The sequence below is a fragment of the Crocodylus siamensis genome, chromosome 4, assembly GCF_052110815.1.
Source record: "Crocodylus siamensis isolate JL-2025a chromosome 4, ASM5211081v1, whole genome shotgun sequence".
Lineage (NCBI taxonomy): Eukaryota > Metazoa > Chordata > Crocodylia > Crocodylidae > Crocodylus > Crocodylus siamensis.
The window spans coordinates 413574-434620 of NC_143398.1; the positions used below are offsets into that span (position 1 = coordinate 413574).

At 54.8% G+C, this 21047-nt stretch overlaps 2 protein-coding genes across 2 annotated transcripts in view; both read right to left on the reverse strand.

Annotated features, from left to right (window-relative positions):
* Positions 1-5598: 5598 nt before the first annotated feature.
* Positions 5599-10687, reverse strand: LOC149865299 (tyrosine-protein phosphatase non-receptor type substrate 1-like). The gene is made up of 6 exons (XM_090041314.1): positions 10555-10687; positions 8485-8814; positions 7680-7979; positions 7064-7363; positions 6587-6694; positions 5599-5962 (listed from the first exon to the last, which is right to left on the reverse strand). Exons 1-6 carry the CDS (start codon positions 10637-10639, stop codon positions 5928-5930), a joined length of 1158 nt encoding a protein of 385 aa, XP_089897440.1. The 5' UTR covers positions 10640-10687; the 3' UTR covers positions 5599-5927.
* A 5994-nt stretch (positions 10688-16681) lies between these two features.
* The window catches only part of LOC149865300 (uncharacterized), a 32112-nt gene continuing 27746 nt past the window's right edge, over positions 16682-21047 (reverse strand). Inside the window, exon 9 of the mRNA XM_090041291.1 lies at positions 16682-20890. Coding sequence (XP_089897417.1) covers positions 20856-20890 — 35 coding nt within the window. The 3' untranslated portion in view covers positions 16682-20855. The remainder of the gene's footprint in view (positions 20891-21047) is intronic.

Here is a 21047-nt window from a genome sequence, read left to right on the forward strand (position 1 = left end):
TCACATTTATGTAACCTTGAAGTAGACTGTTAATCAAAATGAACGCTTTGTACTTCTCTCCACTGGCATTAAGCTACACATGCGCATTCTGTAAATTTCATTTCTTATCTAAAAGTGTCATTTTTGCAGAAATGAAACTTATGTAGAAAATCTGCCTAGCAATAATTATGTAGAAGAAAATTATCCTATCTGTATACTATAGTTAGTGTCATAGAGGCAGTCCAACAAACATTTATAAAAGAGGCAAAAAGCAGGAAGCAGCAGAGACGACAACTGGAAAACTCTGTGGGCCTGATCACCCCGCAGACCGGTTCTCAGCCTCCCCGCCTGGGCGTATCCCAGCGAAGATAAAGGCCTCAGAAATCCGACAACTGACAACGATTCACTGTGTTACAGTATTGCTTTGTGTTTCCCAATTATGAGCCGTTGACCAGTTCTGGGACTTAAGGAGTCGGCAGCCGCACCTAGCTTTGGACTTGTTCCACTGTTGGAACGCAAGGGCTGGCTCTGGAACCTCGTGAACCAACGGACACCCTATAGATTAAGAGACACTAACTACTTACTCTAAGTCGTCTACTTGTGCCAACTCGGCGAACCTCGAGGGCGGCTAAGAGCTACCTCAATTCCGCCCCACAAGCCGCGCGCTCGCACAACTCCGCAAAGCCCGCGGCTCCCCTAAGCGGTGCCGGAGCCGCTAGCCCGGCATTTCGCCACATCAGCCAACCAATTTGCAATACATCACCTGTTACCAGGCAGATTCCAGCCCACCAGGTAGATGCCCCCCACCCAGGTAACTGATGCCAGTCCCGTGGGCAGAGGGAGCAGATTTCCCCCCCACCCAGGACTGCAGCCAGCTCAGGTTACCTACAGAGACAGGCTGAGGTGTGAATCCTCCGTGCTGCCCCATCTAATCACAGAGTCACAGGGCAGAGATTTTGGGAAGAAACCAAGGTGGCTTTCTGCCACATAGGCAGGACTGGACCCTGGCTTGGTGCAGATGAAACCAGCAGCTGGGCCAGGCAAGTGTGACATGGGTGCCAGGCACTGTTCCCAGGTGCTGCTGCAGCCAGACTGAGCTGTAGCAGAGTGAGGGGGTGCCCACAGCACTCGGTCCATGCTGCATGTGCCAGGCAAGCAGTAGCTCTGCACTCCGGGCACCTGCTCCAGTGCAGGCCAACGCCCCTGCCCCACCAGAGCTTAGCAACAGATACGCACCTCTTGCAGCTCAAGCAGAGCCTGGTGAGTAGCCAGCTCCCACAGACAACAGAGGCCCAAATGCAGCTACCACCTGTGCTCTCCCCAAGACAAAACCCAAGTATTTGTTGTGGGAGACTCCATCCTGAGGGGACTGAGGGGCAATCTGCCTCCTTGACCCCTTAGCCTGGGAAGTCTGCTGCTTCCCGGGGGCCTGCATCCGGGTCATTGCAGCGTGGATCCCAAAGCTCCTCCAGCCCACAGACCACTACCCCATGCTCCTTATTCATGTGGGCACCAACAACATGGCTTGTGGCACTCCCAGCTGGGTCATGAGGGATTTGGGAGAGGGACTAAAGGGTCTGGGGGTGCAGGGGGTGTTCTCGTCGATCCTCCCAGCCTTGGGCTATGAGCTGAGGAGGGAGAGGAGGATCCAGGTAGTGAACCAAAGACTGCGGTGCTGGTGTCAGCAGGAAGGCTTTGGTTTCTGGGACCACAGCCCGCTCTTTCGGAGAGAGACAGCGAGTTGCTGGGAAGAGATGGCCTCCACCTGTCTCCCCTGGGGAGGAGGCTCTTTTCAGCCAGGCTTTAAACTAAGCCCGCTGGGGGACGGGGGGACTACTGCCACTGCTGGCCCACTGAGCAACCCTTGCAAAGCCAGAGGACCAAGGCACTTAAGGGAGCCCACCCCTGCCCCAGCCCTGGCACAAACTGCGGGCAAGGCAAGAGCCCCCAAGGGGACACTCACCTGCCTGTACACAAATGCCAGGAGCTTGGGGAATAAGCCGGAGGAGCTCATCCTCCTGCTTAATGCAAATAATTATGATGTCATTGGGATAACGGAGACCTGGTGGGACTCCACCCATGACTGGACCACAGGTACGGAGGGCTATACCCTGTACAGGAGGGATCGTGTAGATAAAAGAGGAGGGGGTGTAGCTCTCTACAGTAAGAAAAGCTACATGTCCCTGTAAGCTGATATTGGTGACCATGGTGGATGACTGGAGACCCTCTGGGTTAAAATCCATGGAGAACATGGAAGAGGGGACACAACGGTGGGAATCTACTACAGACCTCCCACCCAAAGTCAAGAGAGGAATCTAATGGTGGGGGGAGGGATCTAGTGGTGGGGGTCTACTACACACCTCCCAACCAAGGGGAGGAGCTGGACTGGGAATTTTTGGGCCAGCTTGCAGAGGCACTTGAGGCAAGGGATGTAGTTGTCATGGGTGATTTCAATTACTCGGACATCTGCTGGGAGGAGCAGTCAGCCAGGTCAGACCGTCCCAGGAGTTTCCTGGCAGAGATACAGGACCTCTACTTAATCCAGGAGGTGCACAGTCCCACCAGAGGAAATGCCCTATTGGACCTGGTGCTGGCCACAGGCAATGACCTGGTCAGTGGCCTCCAGGTTCTTGACCACCTGGGTGATAGCGACCATCGCTTGCTGAATTCACCATCCAGCGCGGGGTGTCGAGGGCTGGCAGCAAGGCGGTAGCCCTAGACTTTAGGAGGGCCAACTTCAACGAGTTGAGATTAGTGGGGGAGGCGCTGGGGTCCTTGAGGGCAGGGGAACTCAGTGTCCAGGGCGAGTGGTCGTTCCTTAAGGAAACGATATTCAGGGCCCAAGGGGTGATCATCCCAACAAGAAGCAAGGGGGGCAGGAGTGCTCAAAAGCCCCTCTGGTTCACCAAGGGTGTCCGGGAATGCCTGATTGCTAAAACGGTGGCATACAACCGGTGAAAGGGGGGTGCTATTTCCAAAGAGGAGTATACCTCCTCTGCTCGGGCCTGTAGGGGGGCTGTCAGAAGAGCTAAGGCAGACATAGCACTAGGACTAACGTCCAAGATCAAAGATAATAAAAAGTCCTTTTTCAAATATATAGGGAGGATGAAGAAAGCCCTGGGAAATGTAGGGCCCCTGCAAGATCCTCCGGGTAATCTGGTGGTTGTGCCAGAGGAGAAAAGAGACCTCTTTAACCAATTCTTCAGCTCCATTTTCTTGGGCAGGGACCGGGAATACCCCACCGTGATGCAAGACAGACTCGAGGAGAACGCTTGAGAGGGTGCAGAGAAGAGCCACGCGCATGATCCGAGGTCAGGAAAACAGACCTGACAATGACAGGCTGAGAGCCAGGGGCCTCCTTAGCCTGGAAAAGCGCAGGCTCGGGGTGATCTGATGGCCACCTGTAAGTTTATCAGGGTGACCACCAGGATCGGGGGGAACGTTTGTTCACCAGAGCGCCCCAAGGGATGACGAGGTCGAACGGTCACAAACTCCTGCAAGACCGTTTCAGGCTGGACATAAGGAAGAATTTCTTTACTGTCCAAGCCCCCAAGGTCTGGAACAGTCTGCCAGCGGAGGTGGTTCAAGCACCTACATTGAACACCTTCAAGAGTAAATTGGATGCTTAACTTGCTGGGATCCTATGACCCCAGCTGACTTCCTGCCCTTTGGGGAGGGGGCTGGACTCGATGATCTCTCAAGGTCCCTTCCAGCCCTGATGTCTATGAACATTAGACATTAGGGACTTGGAGGACTTTGATCCCATGGCTGCCGACCGCAGGTGACCCCGAGATCCCAGAGGCTTCACCATGCCATGGAGGACATCAACTAGTCCTAATGTCTATGAAATCTATGAAATCCATGAACCCCATTCACCCCCCACCACTTCCCTTGCTATGGCACTGGCTGAGGTGGCAGTGCAGCTAGAGACAGGCTGCAGGGAGCTGGAGGGCTCTGGGCTGTGACTCTGGGGAGAGGTCAGCCAGCTGACTCCTGTCACCACTTCCCAGACCCACTTTACCATGTTACATACCTCCTTGGTGTAGCCACAGAGCCAAAGGAGCTGGTGGGTCATCTCTGTGCCCCTTGGACAGATCACGCTTGGGCAGCTGGGTTTCCCTGGCTGCCCTTCCGTAAGCCTCGGAGCCCTCTGATGGGCAGGGCTCTGTGGGCTAGCAGCCCGTTCAGGTCCCTGTGATCTTTGCACATGCCTGGAAACCTCCAGCAACCCCCAGACTGTCAGCAGTGCTTGGGTTTTCCAGCCTTGCCCAGAGCTGTGCTAAATGCACTAAGGGCAGGCCCTGTCCTCAGGTGGCTTGTTGGCCTGAGGGTGACTCTCACCTCGGGGGGCACAGAGACCCCAGACAAGCCCAGTGCCCCCAGCCCTGTGGGACCTTCCATGGCAAGGCACTTCCACCCCCAGAGGATGCAGCTGGGTGGGGCAGGGGGCAGGGAGGACCCAGGCCTGGGGCCACTCAGGGCAAGAGTGGCTGCTGCCCCACAGGACTGCCCTGTGGCCCCACCTGGAAGCCCTGCCCATTGTGGTGGTTGGCACATGTCTGTGGGTCAGATGTCCTGGCTCAGGGCTTGCAGGAGCCCAGACTCCAGCATGGGCAGCATGTGGGGTGAGTCACAGGATGCTCTGAGCAGCATCCAACCTGGCTGCCCTGGGGTTATGGGAGCTGGGACCTGCCCCCAAGGGCAAAGGCTGCCTCAGCCCGAGCAGTGCAGGAGGAGGGGGGCAGCCACTGCTTTGGCCACCCGTGTCCTTGCCCCGGTCTCCAGTGAAGCTGGGATTAGATACGGCACGTGGGGCCAAATGTCCAGGGCACTGCTTCTCCATTCAGCCAGTAACCCCAGCAGAGCCTGGCCAAAGTCAGGGTTGCAGCCCAGGCTGTGGGTGGCAACTGGGCTCTGCCAGTGCTCCTATCTGCACTCAACCCTGGAGGGTCCTCACAAGAGGCTCCTACCCCTGTGCTTAAGGTCAGGGACAGTTTAATATCAGGGCATTTGAATTCCCAATGCCATGCAAGTGCTGCCCTGGCCTCAGGCAGCAAAACCCTGCTCTGGGCAGGGCCCAAAGCACTGGGATCTGAACTCAGGATGAATGAGCCAGGTGGGGACTGGCTTCTTTTTTGTTAATGTTGTGTCTTGGCCCAAATCAGCCGAATCAGTTCTGATTTCTCTCATCTGAGCAGAGCTCCACATTAAGGATCAGATGCCCCATCTTGCCTACACGGAGACCAGGGGAAGAAGGACCAATCTAGAGGCCGAGCCCAGAGCAATCTCTTCTCCCCATTACGGGTGCAGCCCAGTCCTGGCCCTGGGAGCTGTGATACTGGGGAGGATGTGAAGCCCCAGACTGTTACATGGGAGGGAGGACACTTGCCAGTGCTGGAGCCACAGGGCCTGGGGGGAGACCCTGTCCTACCCAGGCAAAACTGTGCCCTGCTGCTGAGCTGGTCACACGCGGATGCATCACTGCAGCCAGGAGAGTCTGCACCCTGATATCTCTGCCAAGCTACGAAGACCCTCACTCCCACAGCTCCATACAGAGGCTCTGGAGGCTTCAGCCTTGACCAGCCTGCTCCTAAATCCACTCAGGGAAGCGGGTAAACATCAGCACTCTCATCTTTATTTTGGAAGCCCATGGACAGGGACCCCATGGACAGAGAGCAAGGGACAGTCTGCACCCCTGGGCTCCCCGCCCAGCCCCGCCGTACAGGCCATGCATGGAGGCAGGACGGCAGGAGCAGTATCCACCAGCAGAGGCTTGGGGATGACCCAGCCATGTTCCAGCTATGAGCCAGACCCTGGGTGCAGCATCCCAACCCAGCCTTGATCCCTGAGCCCAGCCTGGCTGCAGGCAGCATCCCTGGCATCTCCTGGGTGGAGAAGAGACACAGTGCTGGTGACATTGCCTCTGGCTTCGGCTGCCACCTCCCTCTTCAGCTCTTGGAGGCTCTGGGGGACTCTGAATGACCTAGAAAACAAGGGTAACAAGCCTGGGACTCACAGTCTGGGCAACATGGGTCCTTTCACCCTGCAGAACCAGATCCTCTACACTTGCACATGAGCTGGGGCATGCAGGGGAGTGCAGGCCCAAGGCTGAAGCCTGCATCTCAGGACATGGGTGCAGCTGGGAGACAGGATCAGATCTGGGGGATTCGATCTGGGGTCAGCAGTGTCCCCTGACACACGTGTCACTGCTTGTGACTCTGGTCCTTGACAGGATCCCATGTTCCCCTTTGCACTTACAGTGCTTGGTGCCTTCTCCTGCCTGCTCGGGGTGCCTGGGTGGGGATGTTCCCAAACTGCATTGAAATTGCTTCTCGCATCTGAGAAACAGCGGCAGGAAGTTCCACCCGAGGGGGCAACTTGTTAGACCAGACTACGAGCCTGGTGCCCCTGTCCCCAGGCACCAGACACATGCCCACCAATGCCCTGGCTGGCGTAAGCCCAGCTGCTGGCTCTCTGCTGTGGGCTTCCCTTTCCCAGCCAGTGTGGCCATGGGTACCCCGTTCCCCAGACACCTCCCAGGAGGGCCCAATGTGAGAGGTCAGATAGTGCCATGGGGTCACAAGGGCATTCTACCTTTTCCACTCACCTTTGCTCCTATTTGTATGGCAGGAAATGATTATGATGACCACGGTTCCTGCTATGATTATGATGGCTATGATCAGCGTTCTGGTTTGATCCACATCTGTGCTCCTTTCTGGGAGGAGAAAATAGGGCTGAGCTCAGCTTTGGTGCATGGTCTGGTATCCTCTGTGCCCCAGCTGCTGCTCTTGCAGTTGTGGGCAAGGGTTTGCTTTGGGAAGCTGGGGATCTCTGTGCACTGGCAATGCAGGGGCCTGGATGCAGAAGCCCAGGAGGCCTGTCCAAGCCTGCATCCCTCTGCTTCTTGGTGCTCCAGTTGCTCTGGGAGGGAAGGGACAATCCCCTGGCAGACCATGCTGCTGTGCAGGTCAGCACTGCCTGAATCATGGCATGAAGTAGCTCTGTGCTACTTCAGAGAGAGGGAAGGGAACTTCCTCTGTGTCTACTGTCAGGGCAGCAGGCAGGTCTTGGTGCAGGCTCTCACCTACGATGTTCAGGGAGGTGTCTGCCTGCAGTGGGTGCCCCAGAGCCGCATGATGGACGCGGCATGAGAAGATGCTGCCAGCATCACTGTGCACAGGGGTGAAGGTGTAGGTCAGGGTGAGGCTGAAGGTCCCGTCTGGGTTCCTCTGGGGGCTGGAGCAGGTGGAGTCCTTCAGGACCTGCCCGTCTCTCAGCCACGCCACGTCCACGTCCTTGGGGAAGAACCCCCTGATGTGGCACAGGAGAAAGGTCTTCATGCCCACCATGGCTGGTTGTCCTTGGATGGAGATTGTTGGGGCAGCTGGAAGGAGAGAGTCACTGTGTCATGCAGGAAATGGTGTGGCCCATTTCTGAGTCACGCCACTGGATCAGGCTGGCCATGCACAGGAACACAGGGGCCTAGATGCAGCAGCTGGGGAGGACCCTCCAGGCCTGCAGCTCTCTGCTCCTTGGTGCCCCAGCTCCTCCAGGAGGGAAGGAGTATCCCCACTAAATAATGCAGCCCCACACCATGCTGGTCTGCAGGAGCAGGTCTGTGCTATCACGGAGAGGGGACAAGGGAAGTACCTCCGTGTTTGGAGTCAGGGCAGCAGGCAGGTCCCGGCACGGGCTCTTACCTAGGATGTCCAGGGAGACGTCCTCCTGCAGTGACTGCCCCAGAGCCTCATGGTAGACGCGGCAGGAGAAGACGCTGCCACTGTCGTGCAGGACGGGGGTGAAGGTGTAGGTCAGGGTGAGGGTGAAGGTCCCGTCCAGTTTCCTTTGGGGGCTGGAGCGAGTGAAGCCCTTCTGGACCTGCCCGTCTCTCAGCCACAGCACATCCACGTCCCTGGGGAAGACCCCCCCCACGTGGCACAGGAGCGAGGTTTCCACACCGGCCATAGCTGCTCGTCTTGGGATGGAGATTGCTGGGCCAACTGGGAAGGAGAGAGTCACTGAGCCATGCTGGATTGGGGACAGGGAGTGTGGGAGTCACTCTGCGGGGCTGGGCTGGCGCTGAGCCACTGAGGCCATGCGGGGCCTGGCCCTGTGTCAGTGCTGATGTTCACCTCCCAGACCCCCGGGCAGGGGGCTAGGAGCCTTGTGGGCCCGGGGGTCTGGAAGAAACAAAGGGAAGAGGACAGCGCTGCCTGTGTGTCTGGCAGGAGGAGATTGTGCCTCCCGCAGCTGGCACGCAACACCCGTACACGTGTCCCCTGCATAAGGCTTCCCAGTGCTCCTGGGTAGAGACCCAGAGCCCCCCCCCATGGCCAGGGTGGGACAGGACATGCCGATGTGACCCCCGATGTCTGCAACACATCGCACACTTGCCCCCTTGTACAGCTGTGCCATGGGTCCGCGTGCGTGTGCCACCTCTACCCACACCCAGCCCCAGTATGGCCACGACCACGGCTGCCCCCAGAGCCCCGGTCTGGTCCTCACCGAGCAGGTGCAGGGTGGTCTCCCCCTGGTGCTGATGCTCCCTCTGCCACACGACACACTTGTACACGCCCGTGTCCCACGGGGTCACCGTGGCCAGTGACAGGGAGGCGTCTCCACCTTGCAGCTCCTTCTCCGACAGCAGGCGGGCTCCGGACTGGGCCTGGCTCCTGCCCCGGTCGTACCAGGCCACCTTCCGCTCCCCGAAATACCACTGCACCCGCAGGGAGTCCAGGGCCACCGGCCCCCCGACAGAGAACCGGCACTGCAGCAGGGCCCCCGAGCCCAGGCGGGCCCAGGAGGAGGGCACAGTGGTCACCTGGACCTTGGGGTCTGCACAGGGGAGAGGAAGCAGCAGTGAGGCCCCGTGGGCCTGGGCCAGGCACAGGGAAACACTAACTGGGACTGGCCCAGGTCCTGCTGGGACCTGGTGCCACAGGACAGACCCTGGGCTGGGGGCAGGAGCCTGCTGTGCTTCGGGCACGATTCTACTTCACATGAAGACGCTGAGCTGAGTCTGTAACATCGTCCCATGGTGCAGCCACTCCAGACCCTGCATACTTCTCCTGCCCGGCTTATTCCCCGGAGCCAGGGCAATGCTCGGGAACATTTTTGCCAGCCGCCATCCTCTGTTCCAGGCCCATCTGCATGGTATGGCCAGGCTGCCCTGTCCCCGGCTGTGCACCAGGGCCCCTGGGTGTCAGTGGGGAAGTGCTGGGTGTGAGGGGCAGGTGCTTTTTGCACTGTGACCACCTTGGGGTTTTGTACTCAGAAGCACCCCCAAACCTCCCCTGATTATGGGACAGCCAAGCAGCAGCAGTTTAATGTGTCCTGGGGCCCTGGACAAACACGATACTGCAGGCCCCCTCCCCTCATGGAAGCTGGGGTGCAGGGGAGGGCCCCTTCCCCTCTGGTGCAGGGAGAGGAGGCTGGGGGGCCCATGCCAGGCCAGGGGTGGGTGAGCACATGCCCCCTCTTCTCCTTGCTCCCTGCCCCACCTCCCCTGTCATGACCAAACACACAGCCACCCTCCTACAATACACACACGTACATACACACAGGCACATGCACACGCACACAGGCATGCATGCAAACGGGTGCGCACTCTACTTTGCACATGGACACACAGATACAAACATACTCTTCCAGCCATGAACACAGATACACGCATACACACATGCACCCATTCACAGAAACGCATGCACAGATGCACGCACACACAGATGCACACAGGCACACAGACATGCACTCACATATATGTAGATGCAAACACACACACTCCGATGCACACACACAGAAACAAATGCATAGAGATGCACACAGAAATGCTCACACACAGACGTACAGATCCAGAAACAAACACAGACAGTGATGTGCAGACACATGCACACACATGAATGCACAGACATGCACAAACACATACACACATACATACTCACACACGTGCACAGACACGTGCATGCACAGAGATTCACAGACACAGACACATAGACACATAGACACATGCACACACAGAGACAGAAAGAGACAGAGACACACACTCAGCCACATCCCTTCCCCACACAGGACCCCCGCCTGGCCCCTGCTGCAGGGACTAGCGGGCGCTGCTGCGCGGCTGTGTTTGTGCGGCCACACACGTGCACAGGCCTGGGCCGGGCGGTGCTGGGCCGGGCGGCTACTGGGGGCTGAGGTGAACTTGGGGTCCCCGCTCTGGGCTGCAGGGAAGCAAATGCGGAAGCTGCGGTTTAAAACTTGGCGCCTTTTTTGTTTACTTGCTGTGATAAAAACGCGCCAAGAAAAGCAGAGCTTTCACTTCCCTGCTGTGGAGGACCCCGGACCCCGGATTGGTAGTGGGCCCGGGCTCGTGCCCAGCTACATCGTCCATTAATCCGCCTGTGGGCCCAGAGCTCCGCCAGAGCCGGGCCGCTGTCTGCAAACACGGGGCACCGGGATTTCTCTCTTCCAGGCGTGTTCACAAGACGACACCCAGCTGCCCCTGCACGGGGCTGAACACGGCCACCACAGCCCAGCCCTGCCACCCCTCGCCCCAGCAAAGCAGGGGTCAGTACTTACCTGGTGTCCTCGGGAAGAGACTCAGGAGCAGGCCCGTGACCCCGATGGCCAGGGCCGAGACTCCGGTCCATCCTGGCACATTCATTATGTCCTCTCCTGCCAGGCAGGAGCCTTCGCTGCCAGGCAGCGTGGATCCCTGGGCCGTCCCTTTGTGCTTTCACCTTCCCCCTGTGGCAGGGAGGGGCTGGGAGAAGGGGCCAAGGTGCAGCATGGAGCCAAAGCTGCTCCTCCCACACCCCCAGGCCCGAGCCAGCCCTGGCCATGGCCCTGTGGGGAACAGGGGAGGGTCAGCCCTGAGCTCTGCACAGCAGTGGGACCCTCTGCTCCCCACGGCCAGGGGGTAAGTGCCGAGGGGCCGTGTGCTGCTTGGGGTCCGGTCACTCAGTGCCACCCATGTCTCCATGTCCCGGGACCCCCGCTGCAGTGGGCATGGAGCACCCCCCCGGCTACGGTGACCACCTGTCCCGAATGGGGCAGGACAGTCCTGGAAAGGGAGCCTCAAGTCCTGCTCCCAGGCTGCATGACTCTGGAGCAGCATGTCTCCGGGATCGGTACCATCGTGCAGGGAACTGCTGGAAACAGTGGGTTTCCCCTTGCAGGCCAGCACCGCTCCTGCCTTCCTGGGGCTCCTGGGGGCTGCCAGGAATGGGATGGAAGGGCCATGTTCATGAGCATGCCTGCACTCATGCACGTGGCCAGGAATACAGTCAGGAAGGGAGGAGAGCATCTCCCAGCAGGTGAGTCAAAGAGGAGGGAGGGAACATGGGGGGGCGCAGATCGAGGGCCCCCACAGTGAGGGAAGAAGTGGAGCAAGGGCTGAGGCACTGCCCAGCCAGGGTGGTGCATGGGGTTGGAGCAAAACAGGATGGAAGTATGGGTGGTTAATCCTTGGGCCACAGGGCATTGTAGCTCCCCACTGCTGCTCACTCATCTGGGGGGAAGGGGGCAAATTCCCCCCCAGACTTTTTTTTGGAGGTGGAGGAGGAGTGGGTTGCCTGCTGCAGTCTCAGGGCTTCCTGCCCTGCCCTCGGATGCCCATGCTGCAGTGGTAATGCACCCCCGGCTTGCCTGGCAGTAGTGGGACAGGAGCAGCATGGAGTTGTGCACCCTGCTACTGCTGGTGCGGGGCTCCTGGGGGAAGGGCAGCAGGGCAGAGAGCCCCGAGCCCTCAGCAGGCAGCCCACATCCCCCCCAGCCCCACTTGACTGCTGCAGCCGTGCTGCCAGGAGAGGTGTGGGGGGGAGTTGGGCATATGTCCTGCCTCTGTGATTTTAAAAGGTGGTCACCCTACCAGAGGCCTGAAATCACCAAGGCTGTGCCAAGTTTATTCTGAAAAGGATCAAACTGCCCCTTTTCAAGGGGGCGGCAAAGCTCTTCCTGGGCGATGGAGTACGGGGGCTGGGGCAGCAGGGCAAGGGTCTGTGGGGCCAGGAGGGAACCAGCACCAACCCTTCTCCTGCTCTGCCTTGGCCTCTAGGCTCTGCACTGGACTCCAGGCACCTTTCCCTGCCCCTTGCCCTTGCCCCTGAGGCATTAAAAACCAGCACCCTCCTTATAGGCGTGGCAGTGCTCCGCTGGTTAGCATTACAGATGAAAGGGACTTGGGGGTCATGGTTGACCACGAGATGAACATGAGTCTTCAGTGTGATGCTGTGGCTAGTAAAGCAAGGAAAATGCTGGTGTTAGAAATAGAATATTGTTAGAAATGGAGTATTGTTAGAAATGCACAGCTTGCATCTTGCACCTGATAAGAAAGAAACACTGCCAAGGACTTTTTTCCTTGATCAGCCTTGCCACAGCTTTTCTTATACTAAATCGCAGACTCTCCCCCAGCTTCTCCCTAGCCTTTCTCATGCAGATTACAGAAGCTGGAATTCAACTGACTGTGTCCTTGAAAGCGGGGGGGTTTAAACTCTTGGTGACCTATAGTAGTCTCTGAGCATGCTTAATTACCTGATGCATATTTACCTCTCTGCCCTGCATACTTAAGTAGTTAATTATAATATACATGCGTTGGATGTAGTGATGTAACCACATGTATGCTTGTATGAAACGGAAGTGAGCTGTAAGAGTTCCTCTTTCTGCACACGTGCCCAGGAGGAAAAAGATAAATGCAGCCTGCAAAATTCCTTGGTGGGTTCAGAGTAATCTGAGTTTTTGACTCTGCTCTGACCCTATTTGCAAATACACCTTTTGTGCCATCTAATGAGCGTGTGTCTGTGTTTTTTGTGGCCTCCAGAGAAACGAACCGCTTTAAGTATCAATCTGGCACCCCAGATGGGACATCTCTGGATCACCTCGGGGCTCAGTGACAAGATCATCTCTGCCACCACGGGGAGTGCGCACCGAGCGGCCTTTTTGGGCTTGCCCAGGGGGTTTGAGACGTGAGTCGGGGTACCCGAGAGATTAAAGGCTCCTGTGCAAAATTTTTGGTTTCTGAGGACTCCAGACACACATTCCGGCATTCTGATCAAGATCGCTGGGGTATCTGAGTGAGTATATGAATTCCCTTGCCCAATTTGGTCTGGATCTGGGAACAAAGACGCGTTTGATTTGGTTTAATACTGGGAAATTTTCGGCCTGGTATATGCGAACCGTCTGTAACTAGGATCTTTTGGTATTTGGTGTGCAGACGCACTTTTGTGGGCATATGGGTGCGGGTCGCTCCCGTGTAGAAAACTCGGATACGCCTTTAAGTTATATATTACAAAATTTCAGTAAATTTGCAAAGCAGGCAGATTATGGAGGGAAGATGAAAAAGGGTGATTTAATTAAGTTTTGTCAACTCGAGTGGCCAACATTTGGGGTCCACTGGACCCCGAAAGGATCCTTTGTAGTAAAAGAAGTGATAGCTATCCATGAAATAGTTATGCAGAACTGATATTGGAATCAATTTCCTTATACCGATTGTTGGTTGTGGGTGGTTCAAAATCAGCCACCTTGGATTAAGAAATGCTTAGTAAAGTCTCATGTGATGGTTGTTAAAGGAAAGACTCGAGGAGGACCGCATGTACTCCCTGAGTCTAATGAGGGGGGGAATTCTGAATTGGCTGAGTATCGGACCCGCTCTCCGGTCACCTTGTTAGGTAACGAGGATGAATCAGACACCTCCTCGGGATCCAGTCCCTCTGCACCACCGCTCCCTCCCTCAGGGAAACCACCACCGGCGTATCAAAGCATACCTAATGATTCAAAGCGTGAGCCTCAGCCAAGTGCCCCATCTGAATCAGGGAATAAGGGCTATTATTTGCGCAAGACTGTAGATTCACAGCTGGTGCTGAATTGCCCGATGCGAGAGGTTATCGGAGAGGGGGGCAATGCAACTTTTGTCTACACCCCATTTAGTACTTCAGATTTATTTAACTGGAAGAATCAGCGCCCCTCTTTTCGTGAAGACCCTGAAAAGATGAGGGACCTGTTTCGATCTATTGGACAAACCCATCGACCCACTTGGGCTGATGTCCAGATGATGCTCCAAACCCTCCTGACCCTGGAGGAGAGGAGATTAGTGTTGGGGACGGCAGAGCGCATTGCAGCAGCCAGGGTAGAAGCGGAGGGAGCTGCTGGTGATACCTTGCATGATTCCTGCCCTGTTGAGGAACCGAGATGGGATAATCATACTGCAGAAGGAAGAGAGCGGAGTGCACGGTATCTGGGGATTATAGTGGAAGCAATGGGGAAGGCAGTGCCTCGGGTTACTAATCTGTCTAAATTGTATGAAGTGAGACAGGGAAGAGAAGAGGATCCCTCAGCTTTCCTCGGGAGGCTGTACGAGGCGTTCCGGAGGTTTTTGGACCTAGATCCGGAAGCCCCAGATAATCAACGCATGGTAAATCTTATGTTTATTGGTCAATCCGCTGCTGATATTCGTAAGAAGTTACAGAAAACTGAGGGAGGTGCTGGGAAACCGATTTCAGAGCTCGTGGAAATTGCATATAAGGTATATGGGAATTATGAGCAAATGCAGAAGCGCAAGGAGGATAAAAAGGCTCAGTGACAGATGGCAGCACTGGCAGCTGCTATAACTGGAGGGAACCCTGGAAAGGCTGGGATACAGAAGGGGAAAGGAGAAAGAGTGGGAGCAGACGTTTGTGCTTATTGCAAAGAGAAAGGACACTGGAAGAGGGAAAGCCCAAAGTTGAAGGAGAAGAGAGAGGGGGAACCAAGAGGTCACCTCATGCGGGCAGAGGACAAGGGTGAGGACTCAGAATGAAGGGGACAGGGATCTAAGACCACTACCCTTTGGGTTGGAGCCCGAGAAGATCCCATGGTAACCATTAGGGTTGGTGGCAAAAATTTTGAAGCCTTGGTGGATACTGGGGCTACATTTTCAATGATTTCAGAAAACCCTCCCTGTGCAGGAACTAGTGAACAGCATGTACTTGTGGAAGGGCTTGAGGGAACGCAATCCCGACTCCCTGTTTGTAAACCACTCCTCACCAAAGTGGGGGACCATTTGCTCGAGCACTCCTTTGTGTATTCTCCAAGTTGCCCGGTTGCACTCCTTGGGCAGGACCTACTCACAAAATTGCAAGCTGAGATATTTTTCAGAGACGACCAGATGGTGGTCCAGCTACCTGTCAAGCAGAGCTCGAACTATCAGATGGCTCTCCTGGAGGACCGACGCCCTGAAGTAAGTTCGGAAGATCACATGACTGGAGTAGACCCTTCGGTATGGGCTGATGGAACCCCTGCGCGAGCTAAGTCGGTCTCCCCGGTAAGGATCATACTCAAGGATGGGGAGGGGCCTGTTCAGGTAAAGCAGTACCCACTCAGCCGAGCGGCCAGAGCTGGACTCAAGCCGTTAATAGAGAAATACAAGAGGTGCGGATGGCTAGTGGAAGGGTCCTCACCCTATAACACCCCCATTCTTGGAGTGCCAAAGGCAGATGGGGTCTCATACAGACTGGTCCAAGACCTGCGAGCAGTAAATACGAAGGTCCTTTCAGACCATCCTGTAGTCTCGAACCCTCACACGATTTTGACACAAGTACCGGGGGAAGCTGAAATATTTTCAGTGCTAGATTTGAAAGATGCTTTCTTCTCTATTCCCCTTCACCGAGAGAGTCAAAAATTGTTTGCTTTTGAATGGGAGGATCCAGATACCTTTCCATAAAGCCCAACTCATGTGGACAGTTCTCCCACAAGGATTTGTAGCAGCCCCCCATATTTTCGGACTTGCCCTTCAGAAGGACTTGGAGGAGTGGAAGGGATCACACCCTGCAGTGACTCTCCTCTAGTCTGTGGATGACCTGCTAGTTGCAAGCCCAAACTTGCAGCTCTGCGAGGAAGCCACCAGGTCACTCCTAAACACTCTGGGGGAAAAAGGATATAAAGTCTCTAGAGAGAAAGCCCTAATATGTCAGCCCGAAGTCACATTTTTGGGATATAAGCTCTCAAAAGGAGTCAGAGCCCTGAGTGCAGATCGCATACAGGTGATTCAAGGTCTAACCCCACCTAAGTCACCCAAGGAGCTGAGGGCATTCCTAGGGCTAACTGGGTTCTGTCGACTATGGATACCAAATTATGGTGGGAAGGCTAGACCACTGTATGACTCACTGACTAAGGAGAGTCTCACTAAATGAAAATGGAATAAAGAAATGCAGCATGCCTTTGATCTGCTTAAGGCAGCATTAGCCCAGCCCCCTGCCCTGGCCATCCCAAATAGTAAAAAGTCATATCGACTGTATGTTCATGAGAATTGAGGGGTCGCATCAGGGGTGCTGACACAGCCATCAGGCCCAACCTGGAGACCCGTGGGATATTACTCAAAGGTTCTAGATCCAGTTGCACTCGGGTGGCCAGCCTGTCTTCGGGCTGTGGCAGCCACAGCAGTGGTTGTTGAAGAAGCCCAGAAGATAGTCATGGGTGCGGACATGGAAATACTCACCCCTCATGGAGTTCCCCAGATTCTAGGGACTGAGGGAGGAGAGTTTCTCAACCCCTCCAGACAATCACGGTATGAGATATTTTTGCTTTCTAATCCAGGACTTACTTTCAAACATACTACAGCCTTGAACCCTGCAACCTTGCTGCCGGAGCCAGGGAAACCGACGCATGACTGCCTTGAGGTCCTGAATCAAACTATGCAGGTGCGACCTGATCTTGCTGAGGACCCAACTGAGGACCCAGATGTTGAATACTTCGTAGACGGCTCCAGCTCTGTCATCGATGGAAAAAGACGAACAGGATGTGCAGTGGTAACCTTGGATAAGGTAGTATGGAGGGAGTCATTGCCAAGCTCATGGTCGGCACAGGCCGCAGAACTCACTGCGCTCACCCGAGCATTACAGCTGGGGACAGACCAGCGGGTTAATATATACACTGACTCTCGCTATGCTTTTTCTACAGTCCATGCACACGGACTATTGTGGAAAGAAAGGGGTTTTATTACGGCCTCTGGGAATAAAATTGCTAATGGCCCCCAGATTATCAAGCTACTAGAGGCACTCCACCAGCCTAAAGAGGTAGCAGTCATTCATGTGCGGGCCCATGGGAAGGCTGCTGAGGAAAAGCATAAGCTTGGAAATGCAAAGGCTGATGCGGCAGCAAAGGAAGCCGCATTTATTGGGGGAGAAGCGGAGGAAGTATCCAGGCAGGCCATGTCCCATGCCATATGGCCATACGTCCGGGATTTAGTCCCGCAGTATTCCCCTGAAGAAGATAAATTTGCACAGAAAGCTTGTGCAGAAAAAAACTCCCAGGGGTGGTGGATAGTACCGGGAGGAAAGGTCATGATACCCAGGCCATTGCTTCGGGAGGTGCTGCAACAGCTCCATGCAAGAACCCATATTGGAGGCTTGGCTATGAGTGATCTAGTGATCCGCCAAGCAGTAGCTCCAGGGCTATATGTAGAAGCTCAGCGCATTGCTACCAGGTGCATCACATGCCAGAAAATAAACCCTCGAAGGAAACCCCCTGTGCCAATGGGAGATAGACCCTGGGCAGCGTACCCTGGACAGGCATGGCAGATTGATTTTGCCGAGCTCCCACGGTCCGGACATCATGGGTTTTTACTTGTCATGGTAGACCAGCTCTCTGGTTGGGTCGAGGCCTGGCCCACCAGGACTGCCACTGCGGCTACAGTAGTGAAGTATTTGTTGCAGGAGATCATTCCCCGGTATTCTCTGCCTGAATCCATCAAGTCGGATCAAGGACAACACTTCGTGGGAAAGGTAGTTCAAAAAGTCGCACAAGCTCTCAAGATCACTTAGAAACTACACACACCACGGAGACCACAGAGTTCAGGACAAGTGGAACGCATGAATAGGACCTTAAAGACTCTACTCACCAAAATCTGTATTGAAACACGCCTTAAGTGTCCTCAAGCATTGCCGCTAGCTCTTACTTGCATTCGAAACACTCCCCGACGGGGCATTAAATTAACCCCATATGAAATTATGTTTGGCAAGCCCCCTCGAGTCTTACCCCCTGGGATGCGAGAAAATGTAACTTTTGAATTAGGTAATAGCGAGCTTCATATGTACGTTATTGCTTTGCAGTCTGTCTTGTCTTCTCTTCACAGGTATGCAGCCTCCTTTCAACATCTGCCTTTATACGTACCGGTACATGACTTCTGCCCGGGAGACTGGGTCTTGGTGCAGCGGTGGAAAAAGGAGCCTTTGACTGAGAGGTGGAGTGGCCCTTTCCAGGTACTTCTAACAACCCACACCGCTGTAAAGATTACTGGCCATGACCGTTGGATACACCATACCCGTGTGAAACGACATCCACAAGCGTCAGAGGACACCAACTCCCAGGACGAACTCACTCCGGAAGCTGAGTTGTCCTCGGAACAAGAAGCCAGCAAGTGGAGCTGTGAACCTACTGGTGATCTCCAAATGCGCCTGAGACGGCTTAATCAAAGTTCAGAAAATTAGACAAGAAAGTAAAAAGAAAAAGTTTAGGCTGTATTTGATCTCAAGAAAGGGAGAATATGGTGGGAATCTTAATATGCCTCGTTGTTATCTATGTAGTAAGAGAAGCAGGATTGAGCAGCCCTAGCCGCCAGCCTATATCCCCGCTTCCCCCAATTGCTCCCCCAGGGACAAATTTGTATGTTGACATGATGGAAAGAATTGCAGGTACCTTCAATCTCACCAACTGCTGGGCCTGTGGGGGACTCCGAGAGGCCGGAGAACAGTGGCCTTGGAGGGCTTTTCCTTTGGCCCCAGAATGGTTGGTAAGTGATAAGGCGGATGTTAAGAGTACTGGTCAAGAATGGGATGAGAACCGCAGCTGGGATCTTTCCCAAGTGGCATTAGGAGAGTACTGTCACTAGATTAATAACCACCACAGTTGAAGGGATGCAAGTTGCAGCAGTCCCCCTCAAAGCGCAGACTGTAGCAAAAGTCATGGTACTCAGAAAAATTCCTTGTAATTATCTTGATCTGCCTAAGTGAAAATGGGGAGCAGAAAGCATCTTGAGGGGGGAATATTGTTAGAAATGCACAGCTTGCATCTTGCACCTGATAAGAAAGAAACACTGCCAAGGACTTTTCTCCTTGCCCAGCCTTGCCACAGCTTTTCTTATACTAAATCGCAGACTCTCCCCCAGCTTCTCCCTAGCCTTTCTCATGCAGATTACAGAAGCTGGAATTCAACTGACTGTGTCCTTGAAAGCGGGGGGGTTAAACTCTTGGTGACCTATAGTAGTCTCTGAGCATGCTTAATTAGCTGATGCATATTTACCTCTCCGCCCTGCATACTTAAGTAGTTAATTAATACTATACATGCGATGTATGTAGTGATGTAACCACATGTATGCTTGTATGAAACGGAAGTGAGCTGTAAGAGTTCCTCTTTCTGCACACGTGCCCAGGAGGAAAAAGATAAATACAGCCTGCAAAAATTCCTTGGTGGGTTCAGAGTAATCTGAGTTTCTGACTCTGCTCTGACCCTATTTGCAAATACACCTTTTGCGCCATCTAATGTATGTGTGTCTGTGATAGTTTGCGAGCCTCTAAGAAACGGACCTCAATTTTTTGCATCAAAGTGATGGGTGATCATCAGTCCTGCTGCCTGATGACGGGCAGCACTTGCACAAGCACCCATGGCATGAGTCTTGCCTGTCAGCAGCTCGGGTGCAGGGCCCCAGAACCCCCCTGCAGTTATCTCCTCAAAAGCTGGCAGGCCTTGTGGCCACAGCAGGGGCCACCATCCCTGAAGTTTTCACCCCGCTGCACCTTAACACACACCGGGTCACCCATGTCATGAGTTTTGCCAGTCTGCAGCTTGATGTGCACTTCCCCCAAACCCCAGCACTTATCTTCCTGAAACATGGCAGGCTTCGTAGCCTCAGCAGGGGCTAGCATGCCTGCAGTCTGGACCCTGCTGTGGCTTAACACATAGCCGTGACAAGACTTTTGCTTTCAGGCTTTTGGGTTGCAGTTTCCCCAAACTCCCTGCACTTATTTCCTTGACACTTGGCAGGCTTTGTGGCCTACGCTGGGGCTACCATCTCAGCAGTCTTGACCCCACTGTGGCTTAATGCATACATGTAACATGAGTTTTGATTTCAGGATTTCAAGGTGCAGTTTGTCTGAACCCTCTGCACCTATCTCCTGGGAACGTGGCAGCCTTTGTGACCTCAGCAGGGGCTAGCATTCCTGTAGCTTTGACCATGATATGGCTCAACGCATACACATGACACAAGTTTTGCTCTCAAGATTTTGGGGTGCAATTTCTCTGAATCCCCTGCACCTATCTTCTTGAAACCTGCCACAATTGTCACAAACACACCATATACAACACTACAACCGGCAAGCATCCTCCATCCTAGACCCCTGAGTCCAGGACTTCAAATAGTCCCTACACATGATTGAGCCCACAAGAAGCCAAGAAGGGTGGGAAGAGAGGGCCAGGGAGAAGAAGACCGAAGCGATGGCCAGGGAGGAGCTGCTGCACAGTGCTTGGGGAAGCTCTGTACAGAGGCTCTGCTCCTAAATCCACTTGGGGAAGTAGATAAGCGTCACCAATGTCATCTTTATTCTGGCAGCCTGGGGCCCCCATGGGACTGGGCTTTCCATGCAAAGAGAGGAGACAGCCCCCAACCCTGGGCTCCCTGCGCAGCCCCAACATGGACCACACGTCGGAGGCAAGACGGCAGGAGCAGCCTCCTTCAACAGAGCCCTGGGGATGACCCAGCCATTATCTAGCCACAAGCCAGTCCCTGCTCCTGTGTCCCAGCCGTGGCCTGATCCCCCAGCCCAGCTGTGGGCACTAGCCCTGGCATGTCCTGGGTGGGGGCAGAAATGCAGTGCTGGTGACATTCCCTCTGTCTTCAGATGCCTCCTCTCTCCTCAGCTCTTGAACGCTCTGGGGGACTTTAACACACCTAGAAGACAGGTAGAAAAAGCCTGTGAGTGGCCATTCAGGCTACGTGGGTCCAGTCTCCCAACAGGATGTGAGCTGCTGGGCTTCCCCATGCTTTGGGGTAATGGGGTCCACTCCAGAGGTGGCCATAACACCATGGAGCCCCTTCAATCTCATCC

Bases quoted from the DNA above. Each gene is read 5' to 3' on its own strand.
- LOC149865299 (XM_090041314.1), bottom strand. From the start codon at position 10,639: ATGAATGTGCCAGGATGGACCGGAGTCTCGGCCCTGGCCATCGGGGTC. The intron at 7,980-8,484 runs GTGAGGACCAGA...TCTCCTTCCCAG, and splicing joins GACCACCCTGCACCTGCTCG to TTGGCCCAGCAATCTCCATC. The intron at 6,695-7,063 runs GTGAGAGCCTGC...TTCTCCTCCCAG, and splicing joins CACCTCCCTGAACATCGTAG to AAAGGAGCACAGATGTGGAT.